Source organism: Melanerpes formicivorus, unplaced genomic scaffold (assembly GCF_026170545.1).
Source record: "Melanerpes formicivorus ecotype bairdi unplaced genomic scaffold, bMelFor1.0.p_v2 SCAF_364, whole genome shotgun sequence".
NCBI classification, from domain to species: Eukaryota; Metazoa; Chordata; class Aves; order Piciformes; family Picidae; genus Melanerpes; species Melanerpes formicivorus.
In genome coordinates this window covers 50,194-73,397 of record NW_027142716.1, presented here as the reverse complement: position 1 = coordinate 73,397, position 23,204 = coordinate 50,194, and the positions used below count along the sequence as shown (strand labels likewise).

At 67.9% G+C, this 23,204-nt stretch overlaps 1 protein-coding gene across 1 annotated transcript in view; it reads left to right on the top strand.

Annotated features, from left to right (window-relative positions):
• PDE2A (phosphodiesterase 2A) overlaps positions 1-23,204 on the top strand; it is an 86,269-nt gene that overhangs the window by 51,577 nt on the left and 11,488 nt on the right. The window contains 23 exon segments of the mRNA XM_068170381.1: positions 3,208-3,297; positions 3,928-3,996; positions 3,998-4,017; positions 6,687-6,796; positions 7,446-7,501; positions 7,631-7,690; positions 8,341-8,500; positions 9,847-9,899; positions 10,741-10,815; positions 10,918-10,959; positions 11,981-12,049; positions 13,782-13,912; positions 15,383-15,494; positions 16,106-16,145; positions 16,801-16,864; positions 17,728-17,785; positions 17,787-17,807; positions 17,919-18,096; positions 18,934-19,046; positions 20,882-20,959; positions 21,185-21,307; positions 22,066-22,136; positions 22,235-22,357. Of these exon segments, the coding sequence (XP_068026482.1) occupies positions 3,208-3,297; positions 3,928-3,996; positions 3,998-4,017; positions 6,687-6,796; positions 7,446-7,501; positions 7,631-7,690; positions 8,341-8,500; positions 9,847-9,899; positions 10,741-10,815; positions 10,918-10,959; positions 11,981-12,049; positions 13,782-13,912; positions 15,383-15,494; positions 16,106-16,145; positions 16,801-16,864; positions 17,728-17,785; positions 17,787-17,807; positions 17,919-18,096; positions 18,934-19,046; positions 20,882-20,959; positions 21,185-21,307; positions 22,066-22,136; positions 22,235-22,357 (1,916 nt within the window).

The window sequence follows — 23,204 nt, the reverse complement described above, 5'->3', positions numbered from 1 at the left end:
GTGGGCAGGTGGCACAGAGGCAGCTGAGGATGCTCCAAGGGTGGCATGGATCTGGCTGAGGATGCTCCAAGGGTGGCACAGAGGCAGCTGAGGATGCTCCAGGGGGGGCATGGACCTGGCTGAGGATGCTCCAAGGGTGGCACAGAGGCAGCTGAGGATGCTCCAGGGGTGGCATGGACCAGACTGAGGATGCTCCAAGGGTGGCACAGAGGCAGCTGAGGATGCTCCAGGGGGGGCATGGACCTGGCTGAGGATGCTCCAAGGGTGGCACAGAGGCAGCTGAGGATGCTCCAGGGGGGGCATGGACCTGGCTGAGGATGCTCCAAGGGTGGCACAGAGGCAGCTGAGGATGCTCCAGGGGTGGCATGGACCAGACTGAGGATGCTCCAAGGGTGGCACAGAGGCAGCTGAGGATGCTCCAGGGGTGGCATGGACCAGACTGAGGATGCTCCAAGGGTGGCACAGAGGCAGCTGAGGATGCTCCAGGGGTGGCATGGACCAGACTGAGGATGCTTCAGGGGTGGCACGGACCAGACTGAGGATGCTCCAGGGGTGGCACAGAGGCAGCTGAGGATGCTCCAGGGGTGACATGGAGCTGGAGATGTCCCTGGGGTGCAGAGCTGGGGGTGGTGAGGGTCTTTGAGGGGTCCCTACTGCCCCATTGGGGGCTGAGGAAGGGACAGAGCCCAGGGGCAGCTGAGGTCTTGTTCTGGCTACTGCTGGGGGGGGACACTGTGGCTATTACTGGGGGGGATGCTGTGGCTACTGGGGAGGGCACTGTGGCTACTGCTGGGAGGATGCTGTGGCTACTGGGGAGGACACTGTGGCTACTGCTTGGGGGTCACTGTGGCTACTGGGGAGGACACTGTGGCTACTGCTTGGGGGTCACTGTGGCTACTGGGGAGGACACTGTGGCTACTGCTTGGGGGGACACTGTGGCTACTGCTGGGAGGATGCTGTGGCTACTGGGGAGGACACTGTGGCTACTGCTTGGGGTCACTGTGGATACTGCTTGGAGGTCACTGTGGCTACTGCTGGGGGGGGACCCTGTGGCTACTGCCTGGGGGTCACTGTGGCTCCTGGTTGGGACACTGTGGCTACTGGAGGGAGCACTGTGGTTACTGCTGGGGGGGTGTTGCCAGTTGCTGGTGGCCCCAAGGTGCCAGTGGTGGCCCCAAGGTGCCAGTAGTGGCCCTGCTGGTGTCACCCTGCCCCCTGCTGCCCCTCTCCCTGGCTCTGTGTCCCCCTGCCCCCTGCTGCCCTGCCCCATGGCTCTGTGTCCCCCTGCCCCCTGCTGCCCCTCTCCCTGGCTCTGTGTCCCCCTGCCCCCTGCTGCCCCTCCCCCTGGCTCTCTGCCCCCCTGCCCCCTGCTGCCCTTCCCCATGGCTCTGTGCCCCCCTGAGCCCTGCTGCCCCTCCCCCTGGCTCTGTGCCCCCCTGCCCCCTGCTGCCCCTCCCCCTGGCTCTGTGTCCCCCTGCCCCCTGCTGCCCTTCCCCCTGGCTCTGAGTCCCCCTGCCCCCTGCTGCCCCTCCCCATGGCTCTGTGCCCCCCTGCCCCCTGCTGCCCCTCCCCATGGCTCTGTGCCCCCCTGCCCCCTGCTGCCCTTCCCCATGGCTCTGTGCCCCCCTGCCCCCTGCTGCCCTTCCCCCTGGCTCTGAGTCCCCCTGAGCCCTGCTGCCCCTCCCCATGGCTCTGTGCCCCCCTGCCCCCTGCTGCCCCTCCCCATGGCTCTGTGCCCCCCTGCCCCCTGCTGCCCCTTCCCCATGGCTCTGTGCCCCCCTGCCCCCTGCTGCCCTTCCCCCTGGCTCTGAGTCCCCCTGCCCCCTGCTGCCCTTCCCCATGGCTCTGTGCCCCCCTGCCCCCTGCTGCCCTTCCCCCTGGCTCTGAGTCCCCCTGAGCCCTGCTGCCCCTCCCCATGGCTCTGTGCCCCCCTGCCCCCTGCTGCCCTTCCCCATGGCTCTGTGCCCCCCTGCCCCCTGCTGCCCTTCCCCCTGGCTCTGTGCCCCCCTGCCCCCTGCTGCCCTTCCCCATGGCTCTGTGCCCCCCTGCCCCCTGCTGCCCTTCCCCATGGCTCTGTGCCCCCCTGCCCCCTGCTGCCCTTCCCCCTGGCTCTGTGCCCCCCTGCCCCCTGCTGCCCTTCCCCCTGGCTCTGAGTCCCCCTGAGCCCTGCTGCCCTTCCCCATGGCTCTGTGCCCCCCTGCCCCCTGCTGCCCTTCCCCCTGGCTCTGAGTCCCCCTGAGCCCTGCTGCCCCTCCCCATGGCTCTGTGCCCCCCTGCCCCCTGCTGCCCTTCCCCCTGGCTCTGTGCCCCCCTGCCCCCTGCTGCCCCTCCCCCTGGCTCTGTGTCCCCCTGCCCCCTGCTGCCCCTCCCCCTGGCTCTGTGCCCCCCTGCCCCCTGCTGCCCCTCCCCCTGGCTCTGTGCCCCCCTGCCCCCTGCTGCCCCTCCCCATGGCTCTGTGCCCCCCTGCCCCCTGCTGCCCCTCCCCATGGCTCTGTGCCCCCCTGCCCCCTGCTGCCCCTCCCCATGGCTCTGTGCCCCCCTGCCCCCTGCTGCCCTTCCCCATGGCTCTGTGCCCCCCTGCCCCCTGCTGCCCCTCTCCCTGGCTCTGTGCCCCCCTGCCCCCTGCTGCCCTTCCCCATGGCTCTGTGCCCCCCCTGCCCCCTGCTGCCCTTCCCCATGGCTCTGTGCCCCCCTGCCCCCTGCTGCCCTTCCCCCTGGCTCTGAGTCCCCCTGAGCCCTGCTGCCCTTCCCCCTGGCTCTGTGCCCCCCTGCCCCCTGCTGCCCTTCCCCATGGCTCTGTGCCCCCCTGCCCCCTGCTGCCCTTCCCCCTGGCTCTGAGTCCCCCTGAGCCCTGCTGCCCCTCCCCATGGCTCTGTGCCCCCCTGCCCCCTGCTGCCCCTCCCCATGGCTCTGTGCCCCCCTGCCCCCTGCTGCCCTTCCCCATGGCTCTGTGCCCCCCTGCCCCCTGCTGCCCCTCCCCATGGCTCTGTGCCCCCCTGCCCCCTGCTGCCCCTTCCCCTGGCTCTGTGCCCCCCTGCCCCCTGCTGCCCCTCTCCCTGGCTCTGTGTCCCCCTGCCCCCTGCTGCCCTTCCCCATGGCTCTGTGCCCCCCTGCCCCCTGCTGCCCCTCCCCCTGGCTCTGTGCCACCTTGCCCTGATGGTCCTGGTGGCCCTGCTGGTGCCCCACCTGACCCCTGGTGCCCCCCAGGATGCCCTGCTGAGCCTGGGGGCCGTGCTGGACGTCGGCAGCCTGCGGGACAGCCTGCGCCATGCCCTCATCTCCCTGCTGCCCAGGGTGGTAGGTGGGGTGGGCACCGTGCCAGGCTCAGCCTGGTGCCCACCAGGGGGTGGTGGTCCTGGGGTGCTGGGGGTGATCCTGATGGTGCTGGTAGCCCTGGGGGGGGATGTTGGTGGCCCTGGGGAGGGTGTTGGTGGCCCTGGGGGTGATGCTGGTGGCCCTGGGGGGGCTGTTGGTGGCCCTAGGGGGGATGCTGGTGGCCCTGGAGGGCTGCTGGTGGCTCTGGGGTTGATGCTGGTGGCCCTGGGATGGTGTTGGTGGCCCTGAGGGGATGTTGGTGGCCCTGGGGAGGGTGCTGGTGGCCCTGAGGGGGTGTTGGTGGCCCTGGGATGGTGTTGGTGTCCTTGGGGGGGATGCTGGTGGCCCTGGGGGGGGATGCTGGTGGCTCTGGGGAGGGGGTTGGTGGCCCTGGGGGTGATGCTGGTGGCCCTGAGGGGGGATGCTGGTGTCCCTGAGGGGGTGCTGGTGGCCCTGGGGAGGGTGTTGGTGGCCCTGGGATGGTGCTGGTGGCCCTGGGGAGGGGGTTGGTGGCCCTGGGGAGGGGGTTGGTGGCCCCGGGGGTGGCCCTGCAGTGCTGGCTGTATGGTGTCCCCACATGTGTCCCCCCCATGTCGTGTCCCCCCCCCCCAGGAGCACCTCTACCTGTACCTGCGGGAGGGGGACCCCAGGCTGCTGTGTGACGACCCCCCCCACGAGCTGCCCCCCCCACGGCAAGATCAGGTCTGGCCCTGCCCTGCCCTGCCCCCCTCGTGCCCACCAGGGGCCCTTGGCATGGGGAGGGGGCACCTTGGCCAGGCTGGCCCCGCCCCGGGGGTGTCACCGTCCCCAGGGCGCCCCTGCCCTGGGGCTCTCCATGCCCTGGGAGTGTCTTTGGGATGGCCCTGCCCTGCCCACGGGCTGTGCCCTGCCCTGCCCACAGGCTGTGCCCTGCTCCTGGGCTGTGCCCTGCTCCTGGGCTGTGCCCTGCCCTGCCCACGGGCTGTGCCCTGCTCCTGGGCTGTGCCCTTCCCTGCCCACGGGCTGTGCCCTTCCCTGCCCACGGGCTGTGCACTGCTCCTGGGCTGTGCCCTGCTCCTGGGCTGTGCCCTGCCCTGCCCACAGGCTGTGCCCTGCTCCTGGGCTGTGCCCTGCCCTGCCCACGGGCTGTGCCTTGCTCCTGGGCTGTGCCCTGCCCACGGGCTGTGCCCTGCTCCTGGGCTGTGCCCTGCCCACAGGCTGTGCCCTGCTCCTGGGCTGTGCCCTGCCCACAGGCTGTGCCCTGCCCACGGGCTGTGCCCTGCCCACAGGCTGTGCCCTGCTCCTGGGCTGTGCCCTGCCCACGGGCTGTGCCCTGCCCACAGGCTGTGCCCTGCCCACGGGCTGTGCCCTGCCCACAGGCTGTGCCTTGCTCCTGGGCTGTGCCCTGCCCACAGGCTGTGCCCTGCCCACGGGCTGTGCCCTGCCCACAGGCTGTGCCCTGCTCCTGGGCTGTGCCCTGCCCACGGGCTGTGCCCTGCCCACAGGCTGTGCCCTGCCCACGGGCTGTGCCCTGCCCACGGGCTGTGCCCTGCTCCTGGGCTGTGCCCTGCCCACAGGCTGTGCCCTGCCCACAGGCTGTGCCCTGCTCCTGGGCTGTGCCCTGCCCACGGGCTGTGCCCTGCCCACGGGCTGTGCCCTGCCCACAGGCTGTGCCCTGCTCCTGGGCTGTGCCCTGCCCACAGGCTGTGCCCTGCTCCTGGGCTGTGCCCTGCCCACAGGCTGTGCCCTGCCCACGGGCTGTGCCCTGCCCACAGGCTGTGCCCTGCCCACGGGCTGTGCCCTGCTCCTGGGCTGTGCCCTGCCCACAGGCTGTGCCTTGCTCCTGGGCTGTGCCCTGCCCACAGGCTGTGCCCTGCCCACGGGCTGTGCCCTGCCCACAGGCTGTGCCCTGCTCCTGGGCTGTGCCCTGCCCACAGGCTGTGCCCTGCCCACAGGCTGTGCCTTGCTCCTGGGCTGTGCCCTGCCCACAGGCTGTGCCCTGCCCACGGGCTGTGCCCTGCCCACAGGCTGTGCCTTGCTCCTGGGCTGTGCCCTGCCCACAGGCTGTGCCCTGCTCCTGGGCTGTGCCCTGCCCACAGGCTGTGCCCTGCTCCTGGGCTGTGCCCTGCCCACAGGCTGTGCCTTGCTCCTGGGCTGTGCCCTGCCCACAGGCTGTGCCCTGCTCCTGGGCTGTGCCCTGCCCACAGGCTGTGCCCTGCTCCTGGGCTGTGCCCTGCCCACAGGCTTTGCCCTGCCCACAGGCTGTGCCCTGCCCACAGGCTGTGCCTTGCTCCTGGGCTGTGCCCTGCCCACAGGCTGTGCCCTGCTCCTGGGCTGTGCCCTGCCCACAGGCTGTGCCCTGCTCCTGGGCTGTGCCCTGCTCACAGGCTGTGCCCTGCTCCTGGGCTGTGCCCTGCCCACAGGCTGTGCCCTGCCCACAGGCTGTGCCTTGCTCCTGGGCTGTGCCCTGCCCACAGGCTGTGCCCTGCTCCTGAGCTGTGCCCTGCCCACAGGCTGTGCCCTGCCCACAGGCTGTGCCCTGCTCACAGGCTGTGCCCTGCCAACGGGCTGTGCCCTGCCCACAGGCTGTGCCCTGCTCACGGGCTGTGCCCTGCCCACAGGCTGTGCCCTGCCCACAGGCTGTGCCCTGCTCACAGGCTGTGCCCTGCCCACAGGCTGTGCCCTGCTCCTGAGCTGTGCCCTGCCCACAGGCTGTGCCCTGCCCACAGGCTGTGCCCTGCTCACAGGCTGTGCCCTGCCAACGGGCTGTGCCCTGCCCACAGGCTGTGCCCTGCTCACGGGCTGTGCCCTGCCCACAGGCTGTGCCCTGCCCACAGGCTGTGCCCTGCTCACAGGCTGTGCCCTGCCAACGGGCTGTGCCCTGCCCACAGGCTGTGCCCTGCCCACGGGCTGTGCCCTGCCCACGGGCTGTGCCCTGCCCACAGGCTGTGCCCTGCTCCTGAGCTGTGCCCTGCCCACAGGCTGTGCCCTGCCCACAGGCTGTGCCCTGCCAACGGGCTGTGCCCTGCCCACAGGCTGTGCCCTGCCCACAGGCTGTGCCCTGCCAACGGGCTGTGCCCTGCTCCTGGGCTGTGCCCTGCCCACAGGCTGTGCCCTGCCCACGGGCTGTGCCCTGCTCCTGAGCTGTGCCCTGCCCACGGGCTGTGCCCTGCTCCTGGGCTGTGCCCTGCCCACAGGCTGTGCCCTGCTCCTGGGCTGTGCCCTGCCCACGGGCTGTGCCCTGCTCCTGGGCCCTGCCTTGCCCTGCGCACGGGCTGTGCCCTGCCCACAGGCTGTGCCCTGCTCCTGGGCCCCGCCTTGCCCTGCCCACGGGCTGTGCCCTGCCCTGCCAGGTGCCAGGGGGAGGCTCAGGCTGTGCCTTGCCCCCGCAGGGATGCGGTGCGGAGGCAGAAGCGGTTGGAGTGCGGGGGGCTGCCCCCTGCAGAGCTGCCTGGCAAGCACCTGGCACCCCTTGCAGCGCCCCTGGCACCCGGCACACAAGGTGGGGGCTGGGGGGGGGAAGGGGGCATGGGGATAGATGGAGAGATGGGGAGGGATGGGAAGGGAGGGATGGAGAGGGAGGGAGAGATGGGGAGGGATGGGGAGGGATGGGAAGGGAGGGATGGAGAGGGAGGGAGGGATGAAGAGGGAGGGAGAGATGGTGAGGGATGAAGGGCTGGTGAGGGATAGAGGGATGGAGAGGGGGGGATGGAGATGGAGGGATGGAGGGGGATGGAGAGGAAGGGATGGAGAGAGAGGGATAGAGATGAAGGAATGGAGAGGGAGGGATGGAGGGGGATGGAGAGGGAGGGATGGAGAGGGAGGGATGGAGAGGGAGGAATGGAGAGGAATGGATAGAGATAGAGAGATGGAAAGGAAGGGAGGGAAAGGGCTGGAGAGGGAGGGCTGGAGAGGGATGGAGAGACACAGAGGGATGGAAAGGGATGGAGAGGGATGGAAAGGAAGGGATGGAGGGGGTGGAGAGGGAGGGCTGGAGAGGGCTGGCTGGGGCTGGAGGTGGCTGGCTGGCTGGCTAGAGCTGGCTGGCTGGAGCTGGCTGGCTGGGTGGCACAGGAGGCCACACTGAGCCCCCTCCGAGCGCCCAGCCCCCCGGTGCCAGCCTGGGTGCCAGCCCAGCCCTCCCCCCTCAGTTCTCATCCTGCCACTGGTGGACAAGGAGAGCAGCACCGTGGTCTGCGTCATCCTGGTGAGCAGGGGGCGCAGGCCGGGCCCGCGGGGGGCCCTGGGCACCGGCTCCCGGGCACCACCGGCTCCCGGGCACCACCGGCTCCCGGGCACCAGCGGCTGCTGACCCCCCCCGGCACCCCCTCCCCAGGTGCACTGTGGGCAGCTGAGCGACTCTGATGAGCAGAACCTGCGTGCCCTGGAGAGACACGTGAGTGCCCCCTGCCGGGCGCCTGGGCACCCCTGCCCCGCCTGCCAGCCCACCCCCCGGCACCCCCCTGCCCCCACCCCCACTGGCACCCTGCCCACCCACCCCGGGGTCCCCTCTCCATGGATGAAAGTCCCCATGGTGGAGATGCTCCCAATGGTGTCCCCATCCCCCCCGGGCCCCATCCCCCCTGGCACCCCCCATCCTGGTGTCCCCATCCCCCCCCGGGCCCCCATCCTGCTGTCCCTGTCCCCCTTTGAACCCCATCCTGCTCTCCCCATCCCCCCCCCGGGCCCCTATCCTTCTGTGCCTGTCCCCCCTTGAACTCCATCCTGCTCTCTCCATCCCCCCGGGCCCCCATCCTGCTCTCCCCATCCCCCCCGGGCCCCCATCCCTGTGTCCCCATCCCCCCCGGGCCCCCATCCCGCTCTCCCCATCCCCCCCGGGTCCCCATCCTTCTGTCCCTGTCCCCCCTTGAACCCTATCCTGCTCTCCCCATCCCCGCCCCGCGTCCTCATCCTGCTGTCCCCACCCCCCCCCGGGCCCCCATCCCGCTCTCCCCCACCCCCCCCGGGCCTCCATCCCCGTGTCCCCATCCCCCCCGGGCACCCTTCCCCCCGGTGCCCACGCCCCCCCCGTGTGCCCCCCCGCAGACCCTGGTGGCTTACCGGCGCCTGCAAGCCCTGCAGAAGCTGCAGCCCCCGCCCCAGGGCAGCCTCTCCCCCAGCCCCTCCCAGACCTCCTTGGCCAAGGCTGAGAAGGAGCCAGGGAGCAGCTACAGCGACCTGGACTGCAAGATCCTGCAGCTCTGTGGTGAGGGCACCCCCCGGGGGGGGCATGGCACGGAGCGGGGGGGGGGGCTGGGGGCATGGGGGACACCAGGGTGAGGAGGGCCAGGGGGGAGGGGGGAGAGCAGGATGGGGGTCCGGGGGGATGGGGACACAGGGATGGGGGTCCAGGGGGGAGGGGGAGAGCAGGATGGGGATCAAAGGGGATGGAGACAGCAGGGATGGGGGTCCAGGGGGAATGGGGAGAGCAGGGATGGGGTCCAGGGGGGATGGGGACACAGGGATGGGGATCCAAGGGGGATGGGGAGAGCAGGATGGGGTCCAGGGGGGATGGGGACACAGGGATGGGGATCCAAGGGGGATGGGGAGAGCAGGATGGGGTCCAGGGGGGATGGGGAGAGCAAGATGGAGTTCAAGGGGTGATAGGGAAGCAAGGGGGATGGGGAGAGCAGGATGGGGGTCCAGGGGGGATGGGGAGGGCAGGATGGGGCCCCAAGGGGGATGGAGAGAGCAGGATGCGGGTCCAGGGGGGATGGGGAGAGCAAGATGAGGTTCAAGGGGTGATAGGGAAGCAAGGGGGATGGGGAGAGCAGGATGGGAGTCAAAGGGGATGGGGACAGCAGGGATGGGGGTCCAGGGAGGTGGACACAGCAGGGTGGGGGTCCATGGAGGATGGGGACACAGGGATGGGGGAGCAGGGGTGAGGGGGAGTGTAGGATGGGGATCCAGGGGGGATGGGGAGAGCAGGATGGGGTTCAAGGGGTGATAGGGAAGCAAGGGGGATGGGGAGAGCAGGATGGGGGTCCAGGGGGGATGGACACAGAAGGATGGGGATCCAGGGGGGGTGGGGACACAGGGATGGGGGAGCAGGGGGGATGGGGAGAGCAGGATGGGGTTCAAGGGGTGATAGGGAAGCAAGGGGGATGGGGAGAGCAGGATGGGGTTCAAGGGGTGATAGGGAAGCAAGGGGGATGGGGAGAGCAGGATGGGGGTCCAGGGGGGATGGGGAGAGCAGGATGGGGTTCAAGGGGTGATAGGGAAGCAGGGGGGATGGGGAGAGCAGGATGGGAGTCAAAGGGGATGGGGACACAGGGATGGGGGAGCAGGGGTGAGGGGGAGTGCAGGATGGGGATCCAGGGGGGATGGGGAGAGCAGGATGGGGTCCAGGGGAGATGGGGAGAGCAGGATGGGGGTCCAGAGGGGATGAGGACACAGGGATGGGGGAGCAGGGGGGGTGAGGACACAGGGATGGGGGTCCAGAGGCGGGGTGGGGACACCACTGGGAGCATCTCCCCCTCGGGGAGGGGCGCCCAGGGTGGGGTGGGGGTGGGTGGGCAGGGTGCCAGTGGGGGTCTCTCGCCCCCGGTGCAGGGGAGCTCTACGACCTGGATGCGGCCTCGCTGCAGCTGAAGGTCATCAACTATGTGAGTGGGCAACCCCCAGCCCCCTGGGCACCCCCTCCTGGGCACCCCCTCCTGGGCACCTGCTCCGGGCACCCCCTCCTGGGCACCCCCTAGGCACTCCCCCTGGGCACCTGCTCCCGGCACCCCCTCCTGGGCACCCCCTGGGCACCCCTCCTAGGCACTCCCTCCTGGGCACCTGCTCCAGGCACCCACCCTTGGCATCCCCCCTTGGGCACCCCCTCCTGGGCACTCCCCCTGGGCACCTGCTCCAGGCACCTCCTCCTGGGCACCCCCTGGGCACCCCTCGTAGGCACTCCCTCCTGGGCACCTGCTCCAGGCACCCCCTCCTGGGCACCCCCTGGGCACCCCTCCTAGGCACTCCCTCCTGGGCACCTGCTCCAGGCACCCACCCTTGGCATCCCCCCTTGGGCACCCCCTGGGCACCCCCTCCTGGGCACCCCCTCCTGGGCACCCCCTAGGAACTCCCTCTGGGCACCTGCTCCAGGCACCCACCCTTGGCATCCCCCCTTGGGCACCCCCTGGGCACCTGCTCCAGGCACCCACCCTTGGCATCCCCCCTTGGGCACCCTCCTTGGGTGAAAACCCTCCCAGACCTCCCCCCCGGGGCACCTGCTCCTGGCACCCCCCATTGGCATCCTCCCCAGACACCTCCCCTGGGCATCACCCTGGGCACCCCCTCCCCCCAGGCCCTTTCCTTGGACCTCCCACCCCCCAACCCCCTTCTCCTGGCACCCCCTTCTGGGCACCACCCCCTGGGGCAACTGGGGGGGCAGCTGTTGGGCAGCTGGGGGGCACCCCTGAGGCTGGTGCCCCCCAACCCTGTGCCCACCCCTCCCCGAAGCTGAAGCAGGAGACAGAGTCCCTGAGCTGCTGCCTGCTGCTGGTCTCGGAGGACAACCACCAGCTGTTCTGCCAGGTGGGTGCTGTGCCCACCCTGCCCTGCCAACCCTCCCCCTTGGCATCCCTGGGGCCTGGGCACCCCTTGGCACCTCAGCCACCCCCTCCTGGCCCCTTGCAGGTGGTAGGGGACAGAGTGCTGGAGGAGGAGATCAGCTTCTCGGTGAGCGGGGCGGGCACGGGGCGGGCACGGGGCAGGACTGGAGTGGGACCAGGGCCAGACCAGGGCAGGGACAGGGTGGGCACAGGGTGGGACGAGGGCAGGCACAGGGATAGCACAGAGCTGGCACAGGGAAGGACTGGGGTGGGCACCAGGCCGGCACGGGGTGGGCACAGGGCTGAACCAGGGCAGGACCAGGGCAGGGACAGGGTGGGCACAGGGTGGGACCAGGGGAGGCACAGGGGAGGCACAGGGCATGACGAGGGTGGGCACAGGGCCGGCACAGGATGGGACCAGGGCAGGCATGGGGATGGCACAGAGCTGGCACAGGGAAGGACTGGGGTGGGCACCAGGCTGGCATGGGGTGGGCACAGGGCTGGACCAGGGTAGGCACAGGGCAGGACCAGGGCGGGACCAGGGCAGGGACAGGGTGGGCACGACGAAGGCACAAGGTGGGACTGGGGTGGGCACAGGGCTGGCACAGGGCTGGCACAGGTTGGGCATGGGGATGGCACAGGGTGGGATTGGGGCAGGCATGGGGCTGGCACAGGGTGGGCATTGGGCAGGACTGGGGTGGGCACAGGGCTGGTACAGGGTGGGCACAGGGCAGGACCAGGGGAGGCACAGGGTGGGCACAGGGCTGGACCAGGGTGGGCATGGGGCTGGCACAGGGGAGGCACAGGGTGGGAACGAGGAAGGCACAGAGTGGGACTGGGGTGGGCACAGGCCTGGCACAGGGTGGGCACGGGGCTGGCACAGAGGGCGGGCACAGGACTGGCACAGGGTGGGACTGGGGCAGGCACAGAGTGGGCACAGGGCTGGCACGGGGCTGGCACAGGGTGGGACTGGGGTGGGCACGGGGCTGGCACAGGGTGGGCACGGGGCTGGCACAAGGTGGGACTGGGGCAGGCATGGGGCTGGCACAGGGTGGGCATTGGGCAGGACTGGGGTGGGCACGGGGCTGGCACAGGGTGGGCAGGGGGCAGGGAGTGCCAGGGGCTGAGGGCAGCTCGTGCCCCCGCAGCTGACCTTCGGGCGCCTGGGCAGGGTGGTGGAGGACAAGAAGTCAATCACCCTGCAGGACATCAGCCAGGTGGGTGCCAGCCCTGCCAGCTCCTCTAGGGGGCGCTGTGTGCCCTCTGCTGGGGAGGAGGAGGTGCCCACCTCGGTGTCCCACGGGCAGATGCCCACCTCGGTGCCTTATGGGTACCCTATGGGGAGCTGCCCACCTTACTGCCACAAGGGGAGATGCCCACCTGGGTGCCCCACAGGCACCCATGTACAGATGCCCACCGTGGTGTCCCACGTGGAGATGCCCACCTTGGCTCCCCATGAGTGCCCATGTGGAGATACCCAGCTTGGTGCCCATGTAGAGATTCCCACCTTGGTGCCTCATGGAGAGATGCCCATGTGAGTGCCCCACCTGGGTGCCCATGTGGAGATACCCAGCTTGGTGCCCCACATGGAGATGCCCAACTGGGTGCCCCATTGGTGCCCATGTGGAGAGACCCACATGGAGATGCCCACCTGGGTGCCCTGTGGGGAGGCACTGCATGGTTGCCCACTGGGGAGATGCCCACCTTGCTGCCCAGTTGGTGCCCACATGGAGATGCCCACCTTGATGCCCAATTGGTGCCCATGTGAAGATGCCCACATGGAGATGCCCACCTGGGTACCCTGGGGGGAGGCACTGCATGGGTGCCTGCTGAGGAGATGCCCACCTGGGTGCCCAATCAGTGCCCATGTGAAGATACCCACATGGAGATGCCCACCTGGGTGCCCTGTGGGGAGGCACTGCATGGGTGCCCGCTGGGGAGATGCCCACCTTGATGCCCAATTGGTGCCCATGTGGAGATGCCCACCTGGGTGCCCTGTGGGGAGGCACTGCATGTGTGCCCGCTGGGGAGATGCCCACATGGAGATGCCCACCTGGGTGCCCTGTGGGGAGGCACTGCATGGTTGCCCACTGGGGAGATGCCCACCTTGCTGCCCAGTTGGTGCCCACATGGAGATGCCCACGTGGAGATGCCCACATGGAGATGCCCACCTTGATGCCCAATTGGTGCCCATGTGAAGATGCCCACATGGAGATGCCCACAGGGGTACCCTGGGGGGAGGCACTGCATGGGTGCCCATTGGGGAGATGCCCACTTTGCTGCCCAGTTGGTGCCCATGTGGAGATGCCCACATGGAGATGCCCACCTTGATGCCCAATTGGTGCCCATGTGAAGATGCCCACATGGAGATGCCCACCTGGGTACCCTGGGGGGAGGCACTGCATGTGTGCCCGCTGGGGAGATGCCCACATGGAGATGCCCACCTGGGTGCCCTGTGGGGAGGCACTGCATGGTTGCCCACTGGGGAGATGCCCACCTTGCTGCCCAGTTGGTGCCCACATGGAGATGCCCACGTGGAGATGCCCACATGGAGATGCCCACCTTGATGCCCAATTGGTGCCCATGTGAAGATGCCCACATGGAGATGCCCACAGGGGTACCCTGGGGGGAGGCACTGCATGGGTGCCCGCTGGGGAGATGCCCACCTTGATGCCCAATTGGTGCCCATGTGGAGATGCCCACCTGGGTGCCCTGTGGGGAGGCACTGCATGTGTGCCCGCTGGGGAGATGCCCACATGGAGATGCCCACCTGGGTGCCCTGTGGGGAGGCACCGCATGGGTGCCTGCTGGGGAGATGCCCACCTTGATGCCCAATTGGTGCCCATGTGGAGATGCCCACGGGGGTGCCCCAAGGGTGCCCCGCGTGGAGGCAGCCGCCTGGGTGCCCCGGTGGGGAGATGCCCACGGGGGTGCCCGCGGTGCCGGCAGGAGGAGCACGAGCAGCTGAGCCGCATGCTGGGCACGGAGGTGAGCTCCATGCTGTGCGTCCCTGTGACCAGCAGAGCCACCGCGCAGGTCGTGGCCTTGGCCTGCGCCTTCAACAAGCTCAGCGGAGAGAGGTGAGCGCCCCCCGCTCCCCCCGCCGCCGCCAGGGGGCACCGCTGCCCCCCGGGGCGTCCCCTCCACTCGCGGCCACCAGGGGGCACCGCTGTCCCTCGGGTCCTCCCCGTTGCCTCCTGGGGCGTCCCCTCCACTCACGGCCACCAGCAGGCACTGCTGCCCCCCGGGTCCTCCCCTCTGCCCCCCAGTGCATCCCCTCCCCTCGCGGCCACCAGGGGGCACCGCTGTCCCCCGGGGCATCCCCGCTGCCCCCCAGGGCGTCCCCTCCACTCGCAGCCACCAGGGGGCACCGCTGCTCCCCAGGTCGTTCCCTCTGCCCCCAGGATGTCCCCTCCACTCACAGCCGGCATGGGGCACTGCTGCCCCCTGCATCATCCCCTCTGCCTGTGGCTGCTAGAGGGCACCACTGCCCTCCACCCCCCTCAGCCCTTCCTCCCTCAGCCACAGCCCCCTGGGGCATCCCCTCTGCCCCCCAGGGCGTCCCCTCCACTCACAGCCACCAGGGGGCACCACAGCCCCCTGGGGTGTCCCCTCTGCTCATGGCCGCTAGGAGACACCACTGCCCCCCACTGCATCCCTTCCTCCCGCGGCCACCAGGGGGCACCACGGCCCCCCAGGGTGTCCCTTCCCCCCGCGGCCTTCAGGGGGCACTGCTGGGCGTGGAGAGAGGCCTGAGGTGTCCCCTGGGTGTCCCCTGGGGTAAGTGTCCCTCGAGTCTCACTTGGGTGTCCCTCCTGGTGCCCCCTAAGTGTCTGCTGGGTAAGTGTCCCTTACTGTCCCCTGAGTGTCCCCTGGGTGCCCCCTAGGTGCTCCCAAGTGTTCCCTGGGTGCCCTCTAAGTGTCTGCTGGCTAAGTGTCCCTTAACTGTCCGTGTCCCTTAACTGTCCCCTAAGTGTCCCCTGGATGTCCCCTGGCTGCCCCCTAAGTGTCTGCTGGCTAAGTGTCCCTTAACTGTCCCCTGGGTGTCCCCTGTGTGCCCCCTGGGTGTCCCCTAAGTGTCCCCTGGGTGCCCCCTAAGTGTCTGCTGGCTAAGTGTCCCTTAACTGTCCCCTGGGTGTCCCCTGGATGCCCCTTAAGTGTCCCCTGGCTGCCCCCTAAGTGTCTGCTGGCTAAGTGTCCCTTAACTGTCCTCTGAGTGTCCCCTAGGTGCCCCCTAAGTGTCCGCTGGGTAAGTGTCCCCTGGGTGCTCCTGAGTGTCCCCTGGCTGCCCCCTAAGTGTCCCCTGGCTAAGTGTCCCTTAACTGTCCCCTGAGTGTCCCCTGGGTGTCCCCTGGGTTCTCCCAAGTGTTCCCTGGGTGCCCCTTAAGTGTCCCCTGGCTGCCCCCTAAGTGTCCGCTGGCTAAGTGTCCCCTGGGTGCTCCCGAGTGTCCCCTAGCTGTCCCCTAAGTGCCCCCCGGGAGCCCGCCGGGAGCCCCGTGGGCGCGTGCCCCCCGGGTGCCCGCTGAGCGTCGCCGGTGTCCCCGCGGCAGCTACACTCGCTCGGACGAGCACAAGATCCTGCACTGCTTCTGCTACACCTCCACAGTGCTCACCAGCACCCTGGCCTTCCAGAAGGAGCAGAAGCTCAAGTGTGAGTGCCAGGTCAGTGCCACCCGGGCACCCCCTCCCCGCCACCCCCCTCCCCGCCGTGGGCACCTCCCACCCCTCGGCACCTCCTCGCTTCGGGCACCACCCCTGCCGCCAGCACCCTCCCTGCCCCTGGCACCTCCCTGCCGCGGGCACACTCCTGGGGGAACCCCTCCCGATGTCCCCCTCTGATGCCCCCCATACCCTCCTGATGCCCTCTCTGATGATGTCCCACTCTGATGCCCTCCTCTGATGATGTCCCCTTGGATGTCCCTCTCCCCTGATGTCCCCTCTGATGCTGCCCCCTCTGATGCCCCCTCTGATAATGTCCCACTCTGATGTCCCCCCTAATGCCCACTCATAAGCCCCCCCCAATGCCCACTCTGATGCCTCCTCTCATGTCCCCCCACAATGCCCACTCATAAGCCCCCCTGAATGACCCCTCTAATGTCCCCCTCTGATGCCCCTTCTGATGCCACAGCTGATGTTCTCCCCTGAGGCCCCCTCTGATACTCTTCCTAATGCCCCCTCTGATGATACCCCCCCCTTTCTGACCCCCCCCCCCTTATGTCTCACACCCCCCCCCCCCCGATGCCCTTTCTGATGCCCCCTCTGATGTCCTCCAGGCCCTGCTGCAGGTGGCGAAGAATCTCTTCACGCACTTGGGTAGGTGCCCCCTGGGGTGGTGGCACCAGGGCATGGTAAACCCTCTGGAGTGGTGGCACTAGGGGATGGTAATCCCTCAGGGGTGGTGGCACTAAGGGATGGTGTGCCCTGGGATGGTGGCACTAGGGGATGGTAATTCCTCTGGGGTGGTGGCACTAAGGGATGGTGACCCCTGGGGTGGTGGCACTGGGGCATGGTAACCCCTGGGATGGTGGCACCAGGGCATGGTAAACCCTCTGGGGTAGTGGCACTAAGGGATGGTAAGCCCGGGGGTGGTGGCACTAGGGGATGGTGACCCCTGGGATGGTGACATTGGGGTATGGTGTCCCCTGGGGTGGTGGCACCAGGGCATGGTGTACTCTGGGGTGGTGGCACTAGGGGATGGTGACCCCTGGGATGGTGGCACTAGGGGATGGTAATCCCTCTGGGGTGGTGGCACTAAGGGATGGTGACCCCCGGGATGGTGGCACCAGGGCATGGTGTCCCCTGGGATGGTGGCACCAGGGCATGGCAACCCCTGGGGTGGTGGCACCGGGGCATGGTGACCCGTAGGGTGGTGGCTACCCCCCGTCCCAGCCATGATGAGGGGAGTGGGGGGTGGGAGGTGGCTGCTGCCTGGGCAGGGGTCCCTGAGCCTTGCCCACTCCCCCCCCAGATGATGTCTCAGTCCTGCTCCAGGAGATCATCACTGAGGCCCGGAACCTGAGCAACGCCGAGATGTGAGACTGGCACCGGGCACCAGGGGGCACCGGCAGGGAGGGAGAGGGAGGCAGAGGGATGGGTAGAGATGGGTGGATGGATGGATGGATGGGGATGGAGGGATGGAGATGGAGGAATGGATGGAGATGGAGGGATGGATGGGGACGGATGGAGATGGGTGGATGGATGGATGGATGGATGGATGCATGGAGATGGATGCATGGAGATGGATGGGGATGGGTGGAGGGGGATGGAGAGGGATGGATGCATGGGGATGGGTGGATGGATGGATGGATGGATGGAGATGGGTGGATGGATGGGTGGATGGATGGGTGGATGGATGGAGATGGATGGATGGAGATGGATGGATGGGTGGATGGATGGAGATGGATGGATGGAGATGGATGGATGGGTGGATGGAGGTGGATGGATGGAGATGGATGGGGAGGGATGGATGGGGATGGAAGGATGGGGATGGATGGATGGATGGATGGATGGATGGAGATGGATGGGGTGGGATGGAGATGGATGGGGAGGGATGGATGGGGATGGAAGGATGGGGATGGATGGATGGATGGATGGATGGATGGATGGATGGATGGATGGATGGATGGAGATGGATGGGGTGGGATGGAGATGGATGGGGAGGGATGGATGGGGATGGAAGGATGGGGATGGATGGATGGATGGATGGAGATGGATGGGGCGGGATGGAGATGGATGGGGAGGGATGGATGGAGATGGATGGATGGATGAAGATGGATGCATGGATGGATGGATGGATGGAGATGGATGGATGGATGGATGGATGGATGAAGATGTATGGATGGATGGATGGGGATGGCCGGATCCTGATGCCCCTGTACCTGCCTGCCCCCTGCAGCTGCTCTGTGTTCCTCCTGGACCGCCTCAGCCACGAGCTGGTTGCCAAAGTCTTCGACGGGGGGGGTGGTGGACGACGAGGTGAGCGCAGGGCACCCCGGGGGGAGGGGGGGGATTCCACCTGGCACGGGGGTGGGGGGAGGCGTGCCCAGCCCCACCCAGCCCTTGGCAACCCTCCCTGCCCCCCTGTAGAGCTACGAGATCAGGATCCCCGCAGACCAGGGCATCGCCGGGCACGTGGCCACCACGGGCAAGATCCTCAACATCCAGGACGCCTACTCCCACCCCCTGTTCTACCGCGGCGTGGATGACAGCACCGGCTTCCGGACCAGGAACATCCTCTGCTTCCCCATCAAGAACGAGAGCCAAGGTCAGTGCCACCCCTGCCCCCGCCCGGCCCGGGAGCCTCCCAGCGTGGGCACCACCCGGCACAGGCACCAGACAGCCTGGGAACCTCCCAGCGTGGGCACCGCCCAGCACGGGCACCGCACTGCCTGGGAGCCTCCCAGCGTGGGCACCGCCCGGCATGGGCACCGCACCGCCTGGGAGCCTCCCAGCGTGGGCACCGCCCAGCACGGGCACCGCACTGCCTGGGAACCTCCCAGCGTGGGCACCGCCCAGCACGGGCACCGCACCGCCTGGGAGCCTCCCAGCGTGGGCACCGCCCAGCACGGGCACCGCACCGCCCGGGAGCCTCCCAGCGTGGGCACCGCCCAGCACGGGCACCGCACCGCCCAGGAGCCTCCCAGCGTGGGCACCGCCCGGCACGGGCACCGCACCGCCTGGGAGCCTCCCAGCATGGGCACCACCCGGCATGGGCACCGCACTGCCCGGGAGCCTCCCAGCATGGGCACAGCCTGGTCTGAGCACCTCCCAGCATGGGTATCATCCAGCCTGGGAGCCTCCTAGCATGGGCACCACCTGGTCTGGGAGTCTCCAGGCATGGATATCACCCAGCCTGGGCATCACCCAGCCTGGGATCCTCCCAGCATGGGCACAACCTGGTCTGAGCACCTCCCAGCATGGGTATCACCCAGCCTGGGCATCACCTAGCCTGGGCATCGCCTGGCCTGGGAGCCTTCCAGCCTGCCCAACACTCAGCCTGGGCACCAGCTGGCCTGTGCCCAGCACCAGGGCCTGATCCTGTGCCCATGGCCATGAGCCTGTGCCCAGCAGCAGGGCCTGATCCTGTGCCCCTGTGTGCCAGAGGTGATCGGGGTGGCCGAGCTGGTGAACAAGATCAATGGGCCCTGGTTCAGCAAGTTTGATGAGGACCTGGCCACTGCCTTCTCCATCTACTGCGGCATCAGCATCGCCCACGTAGGTGCCCAGCCCTGGGGGGGGCGCAGCCTGGGCAGGGCACAGCCAGAGCTGGCACAGGGGTGGAGATGTTGGAGACCTCTCCTGGCCCCAATCGGTGGGGACAAGGGGTGGTGGGGAGGGGGTGGGATAGGATGGGGTGGGATAGGATGGGTGGGGTGGATGGTATTGGATGGGTGGTAGGGGATGGGATGGGATAGATGGACTAGGGTGGATGGGCTAAAATGGATGGGATGGGATGGGATGGGTGGGAGGGGATGGGCTAGGATGGATGGGATAGGGTGGGGATAGGGTGGGGATGGGTGGGGGGGATGGGATGGGAAGGGCTAGGATGGATGGGATGGGATGGGTGGGATGGGATGGGATAGGATGGATGGGATGGGATGGATGGGATGGGATGGGATAGGATGGATGGGAGGGGATGGGCTGGGATGGGTGGGATGGGATGGGAAGGGCTAGGATGGATGGGATGGGTGGGTTGGATGGGATGGGCTAGGATTGGTGGGAGGGGATGGGATGGGTGGGTTGGATGGGATGGGCTAGGATGGGTGGGAGGGGATGGGATGGGCTGGGCTGCGTGGGGTGGATGGGATGGGATGGACTAGGATGGGTGGGATGGGATGGATGGGATGGGTGGGGTGGATGGGATGGGCTAGGATGGGTGGGAGGGGATGGATGGGATGGGTGGGGTGGATGGGATGGGCTAGGATGGGTGGGATGGGATGGATGGGATGGGTGGGGTGGATGGGATGGGCTAGGATGGGTGGGAGGGGATGGGATGGGTGGGGTGGATGGGATGGGCTAGGATGGGTGGGATGGGATGGATGGGATGGGTGGGGTGGATGGGATGGGCTAGGATGGGTGGGAGGGGATGGGATGGGTGGGGTGGATGGGATGGGCTAGGATGGGTGGGATGGGATGGATGGGATGGGTGGGGTGGATGGGATGGGCTAGGATGGGTGGGATGGGATAGGCTAGGATGGGATGGGATAGGATGGGTGGGATGGGATGAACTAGGATGGATGGGATGGGTGGGGTGGATGGGATGGGATAGGCTAGGATGGGTGGGATGGGATGGGCTAGGATGGGATGGGATAGGATGGGTGGGATGGGATGAACTAGGATGGATGGGATGGGTGGGGTGGATGGGATGGGATAGGCTAGGATGGGTGGGATGGGATGGATGGGATGGGTGGGGTGGATGGGATGGGCTAGGATGGGTGGGATGGGATGGATGGGATGGGTGGGGTGGATGGGATGGGCTAGGATGGGTGGGATGGGATGGATGGGATGGGTGGGGTGGATGGGATGGGCTAGGATGGGTGGGAGGGGATGGGATGGGTGGGGTGGATGGGATGGGCTAGGATGGGTGGGATGGGATGGATGGGATGGGTGGGGTGGATGGGATGGGCTAGGATGGGTGGGATGGGATAGGCTAGGATGGGATGGGATAGGATGGGTGGGATGGGATGAACTAGGATGGATGGGATGGGTGGGGTGGATGGGATGGGATAGGCTAGGATGGGTGGGATGGGATGGGCTAGGATGGGTGGGATGGGATGGGCTAGGATGGGATGGGCTCAGATGGAAGGGATGGGCTGGGCTAGGCTATGATGGGTGGGATGGGATGGGCTGGGATTGATGGCGATGGGTGGGACGGAAAGGGTGGTGGGGATGAGGATGGGATGAGTTGGGCTGAGGATGGGTTGGGTTGGGTTGAAATGGGATGGGACAGGCCAAAGAAGCCAGAGGGTGGGCTGGGGGCCGTTGGGGAGGTCTGGAGGGGCTCCTGCCCCCCTTCAGCCCTCCCCTCTCCCACTCCCTTCCCGCCCCAGTCTCTGCTGTACAAGAAGGTGAATGAGGCGCAGTACCGCAGCCACCTGGCCAACGAGATGATGATGTACCACATGAAGGTGAGCTGCCAGGGCACAGCCAGGGCCACCCCTGCCACCCTGCTGCCCCCCCTCCCCAGTCACAGCTGGGGGCGGGGCTGGGGCTGCTGGAACCCAGAGGTCCTCCGCTCTCGCCGGGGACGAAGGGTCTGGGGGTGGAACCTCGGAGGTTCTGTCCTGGTGCTGGGGGGGAGGTGGCACTGGGGACAGCCTGGGGACAGCCTGGGGGCGCTGTGGCTCCTGCAGGTGTCAGATGATGAATACACAAAGCTGCTGAGCGAGGGCATCCAGCCCGTGGCCACCATCGACCCCAACTTCGCCAGCTTCACCTACACGCCCCGCTCCCTGCCCGAGGACGACACCTCCATGGTCAGCACCGCTGCCACCCTCCCCTCCGTGCCACCCCAGTGCCACCATCTCCTGTTCCACCCCAGCGCCACCTTCCCCTCTGTGCAACCCCAGTGCCACCCTCCCCTCTATGCCACCCCAGTGCCACCCTCCCCTGCTCCCCAACCAGTGCCACCCTCCCCTGTGTGCCCTCAGTGCCACCCTCCCCTCCGTGCCACCCCAGTGCCACCCTCCCCTCTGTGCCCCCAATGCCACCCTCCCCTGTATGCCACCCCAGTGCCACCATCTCCTGTGTGCACCCAGTGCCACCTTCCCCTCTGTGCCACCCCAGTGCCACCCTCCCCTCCGTGCCACCCCAGTGCCACCCTCCCCTCTGTGCCCCCAATGCCACCCTCCCCTGTATGCCACCCCAGTGCCACCATCTCCTGTGTGCACCCAGTGCCACCTTCCCCTCTGTGCCACCCCAGTGCCACCCTCCCCTCCGTGCCACCCCAGTGCCACCCTCCCCTCTGTGCCACCCCACTGCCACCCTCTCCTGTGTGCACTCAGTGCCACCCTCCCCTCAGTGCCCTGTCCCAGACCTCCCTCCCCTGCCACCCCCAGCAGGGGGCTGGGCTGGAGGGAATCTCCTGCCCCTCCTTGGGCATCCTCCTCCCCGCCACCCCACCCCCCCACCCCCCCCGAGGTGGCACAACCCGGAGAGGGGGAGGGCAGGGGGGCGCTGGGCGGCAGAGGCTTTGTCGCCGCTGCCGGTGCCAGCCCTCGGGCGCCCCCCGCAGGCCATCCTCAGCATGCTGCAGGACATGAACTTCATCAGCACCTACAAGATGGACAGACAGACGCTCACCAGGTCGGCCCGCCGCCCCTCCCCCCTCCACCGCCTCGGGGGCGCGGTGCCAGGCCCTGGGGGGGTGGCGCTGAAGGGGGCTGTGCCACCTCTGATGCCAGGTTCTGCCTGATGGTGAAGAAGGGCTACAGGGACCCTCCGTACCACAACTGGATGCACGCCTTCTCCGTCTCCCACTTCTGCTACCTGCTCTACAAGAACCTGGAGCTGGTCAACTACCTGGAGTAAGGATCCGGCCCCCCCCTGCCCCAGCCTGCCCTGGCACCACCCCCCTGCTCCTTCTGCCCTCCTGCTGCCTGACCTGACCCTGAACCTTACCCTCAGCCTGCCCTGGCACCTCCTATCCCTATCCCTAACCCTCAGCCTGCCCTGGCACCTCCTATCATTAGCCCTGGCACCTCCTATCCCTAACCCTAACCCTCCTATCCCTAATCCTAACCCTCAGCCTGCCCTGGCATCTCCTAACCCTAATCCTAACCCTAATCCTGTCCTGGCACCTCCTATCCCTAACCCTAACCCTCAGCCTGCCCTGGCACCTCCTATCCCTAACCCTAACCCTCAGCCTGCCCTGGCACCTCCTATCCCTAACCCTAACCCTCCTATCCCTAATCCTAACCCTCAGCCTGCCCTGGCATCTCCTAACCCTAATCCTAACCCTAATCCTGTCCTGGCACCTCCTATCCCTAACCCTAACCCTCAGCCTGCCCTGGCACCTCCTATCCCTAATCCTAACCCTAATCCTGCCCTGGCACCTCCTATCCCTAACCCTAACCCTCAGTCTGCCCTGGCACCTCCTATCCCTAACCCTAGCCCTCAGCCTGGCCTGGCATCTCCTATCCCTAACCCTAACCCTCAGCCTGCCCTGGCACCTCCTATCCCTAATCCTATCCCTAATCCTATCCCTAACCCTGCCCTGGCACCTCCTATCCCTATCCCTAATCCTCAGCCTGCCCTGGCATCTCCCCTCCCTCCCCACCCTGCCCCTTCTGCCCTCAGCTTGCACTGGCACCTCTCCTCCACCCTCTTTGTCCCTTCTGCCCTCCTCCTTCCTGCCCTGGCATCTTCCCTTCC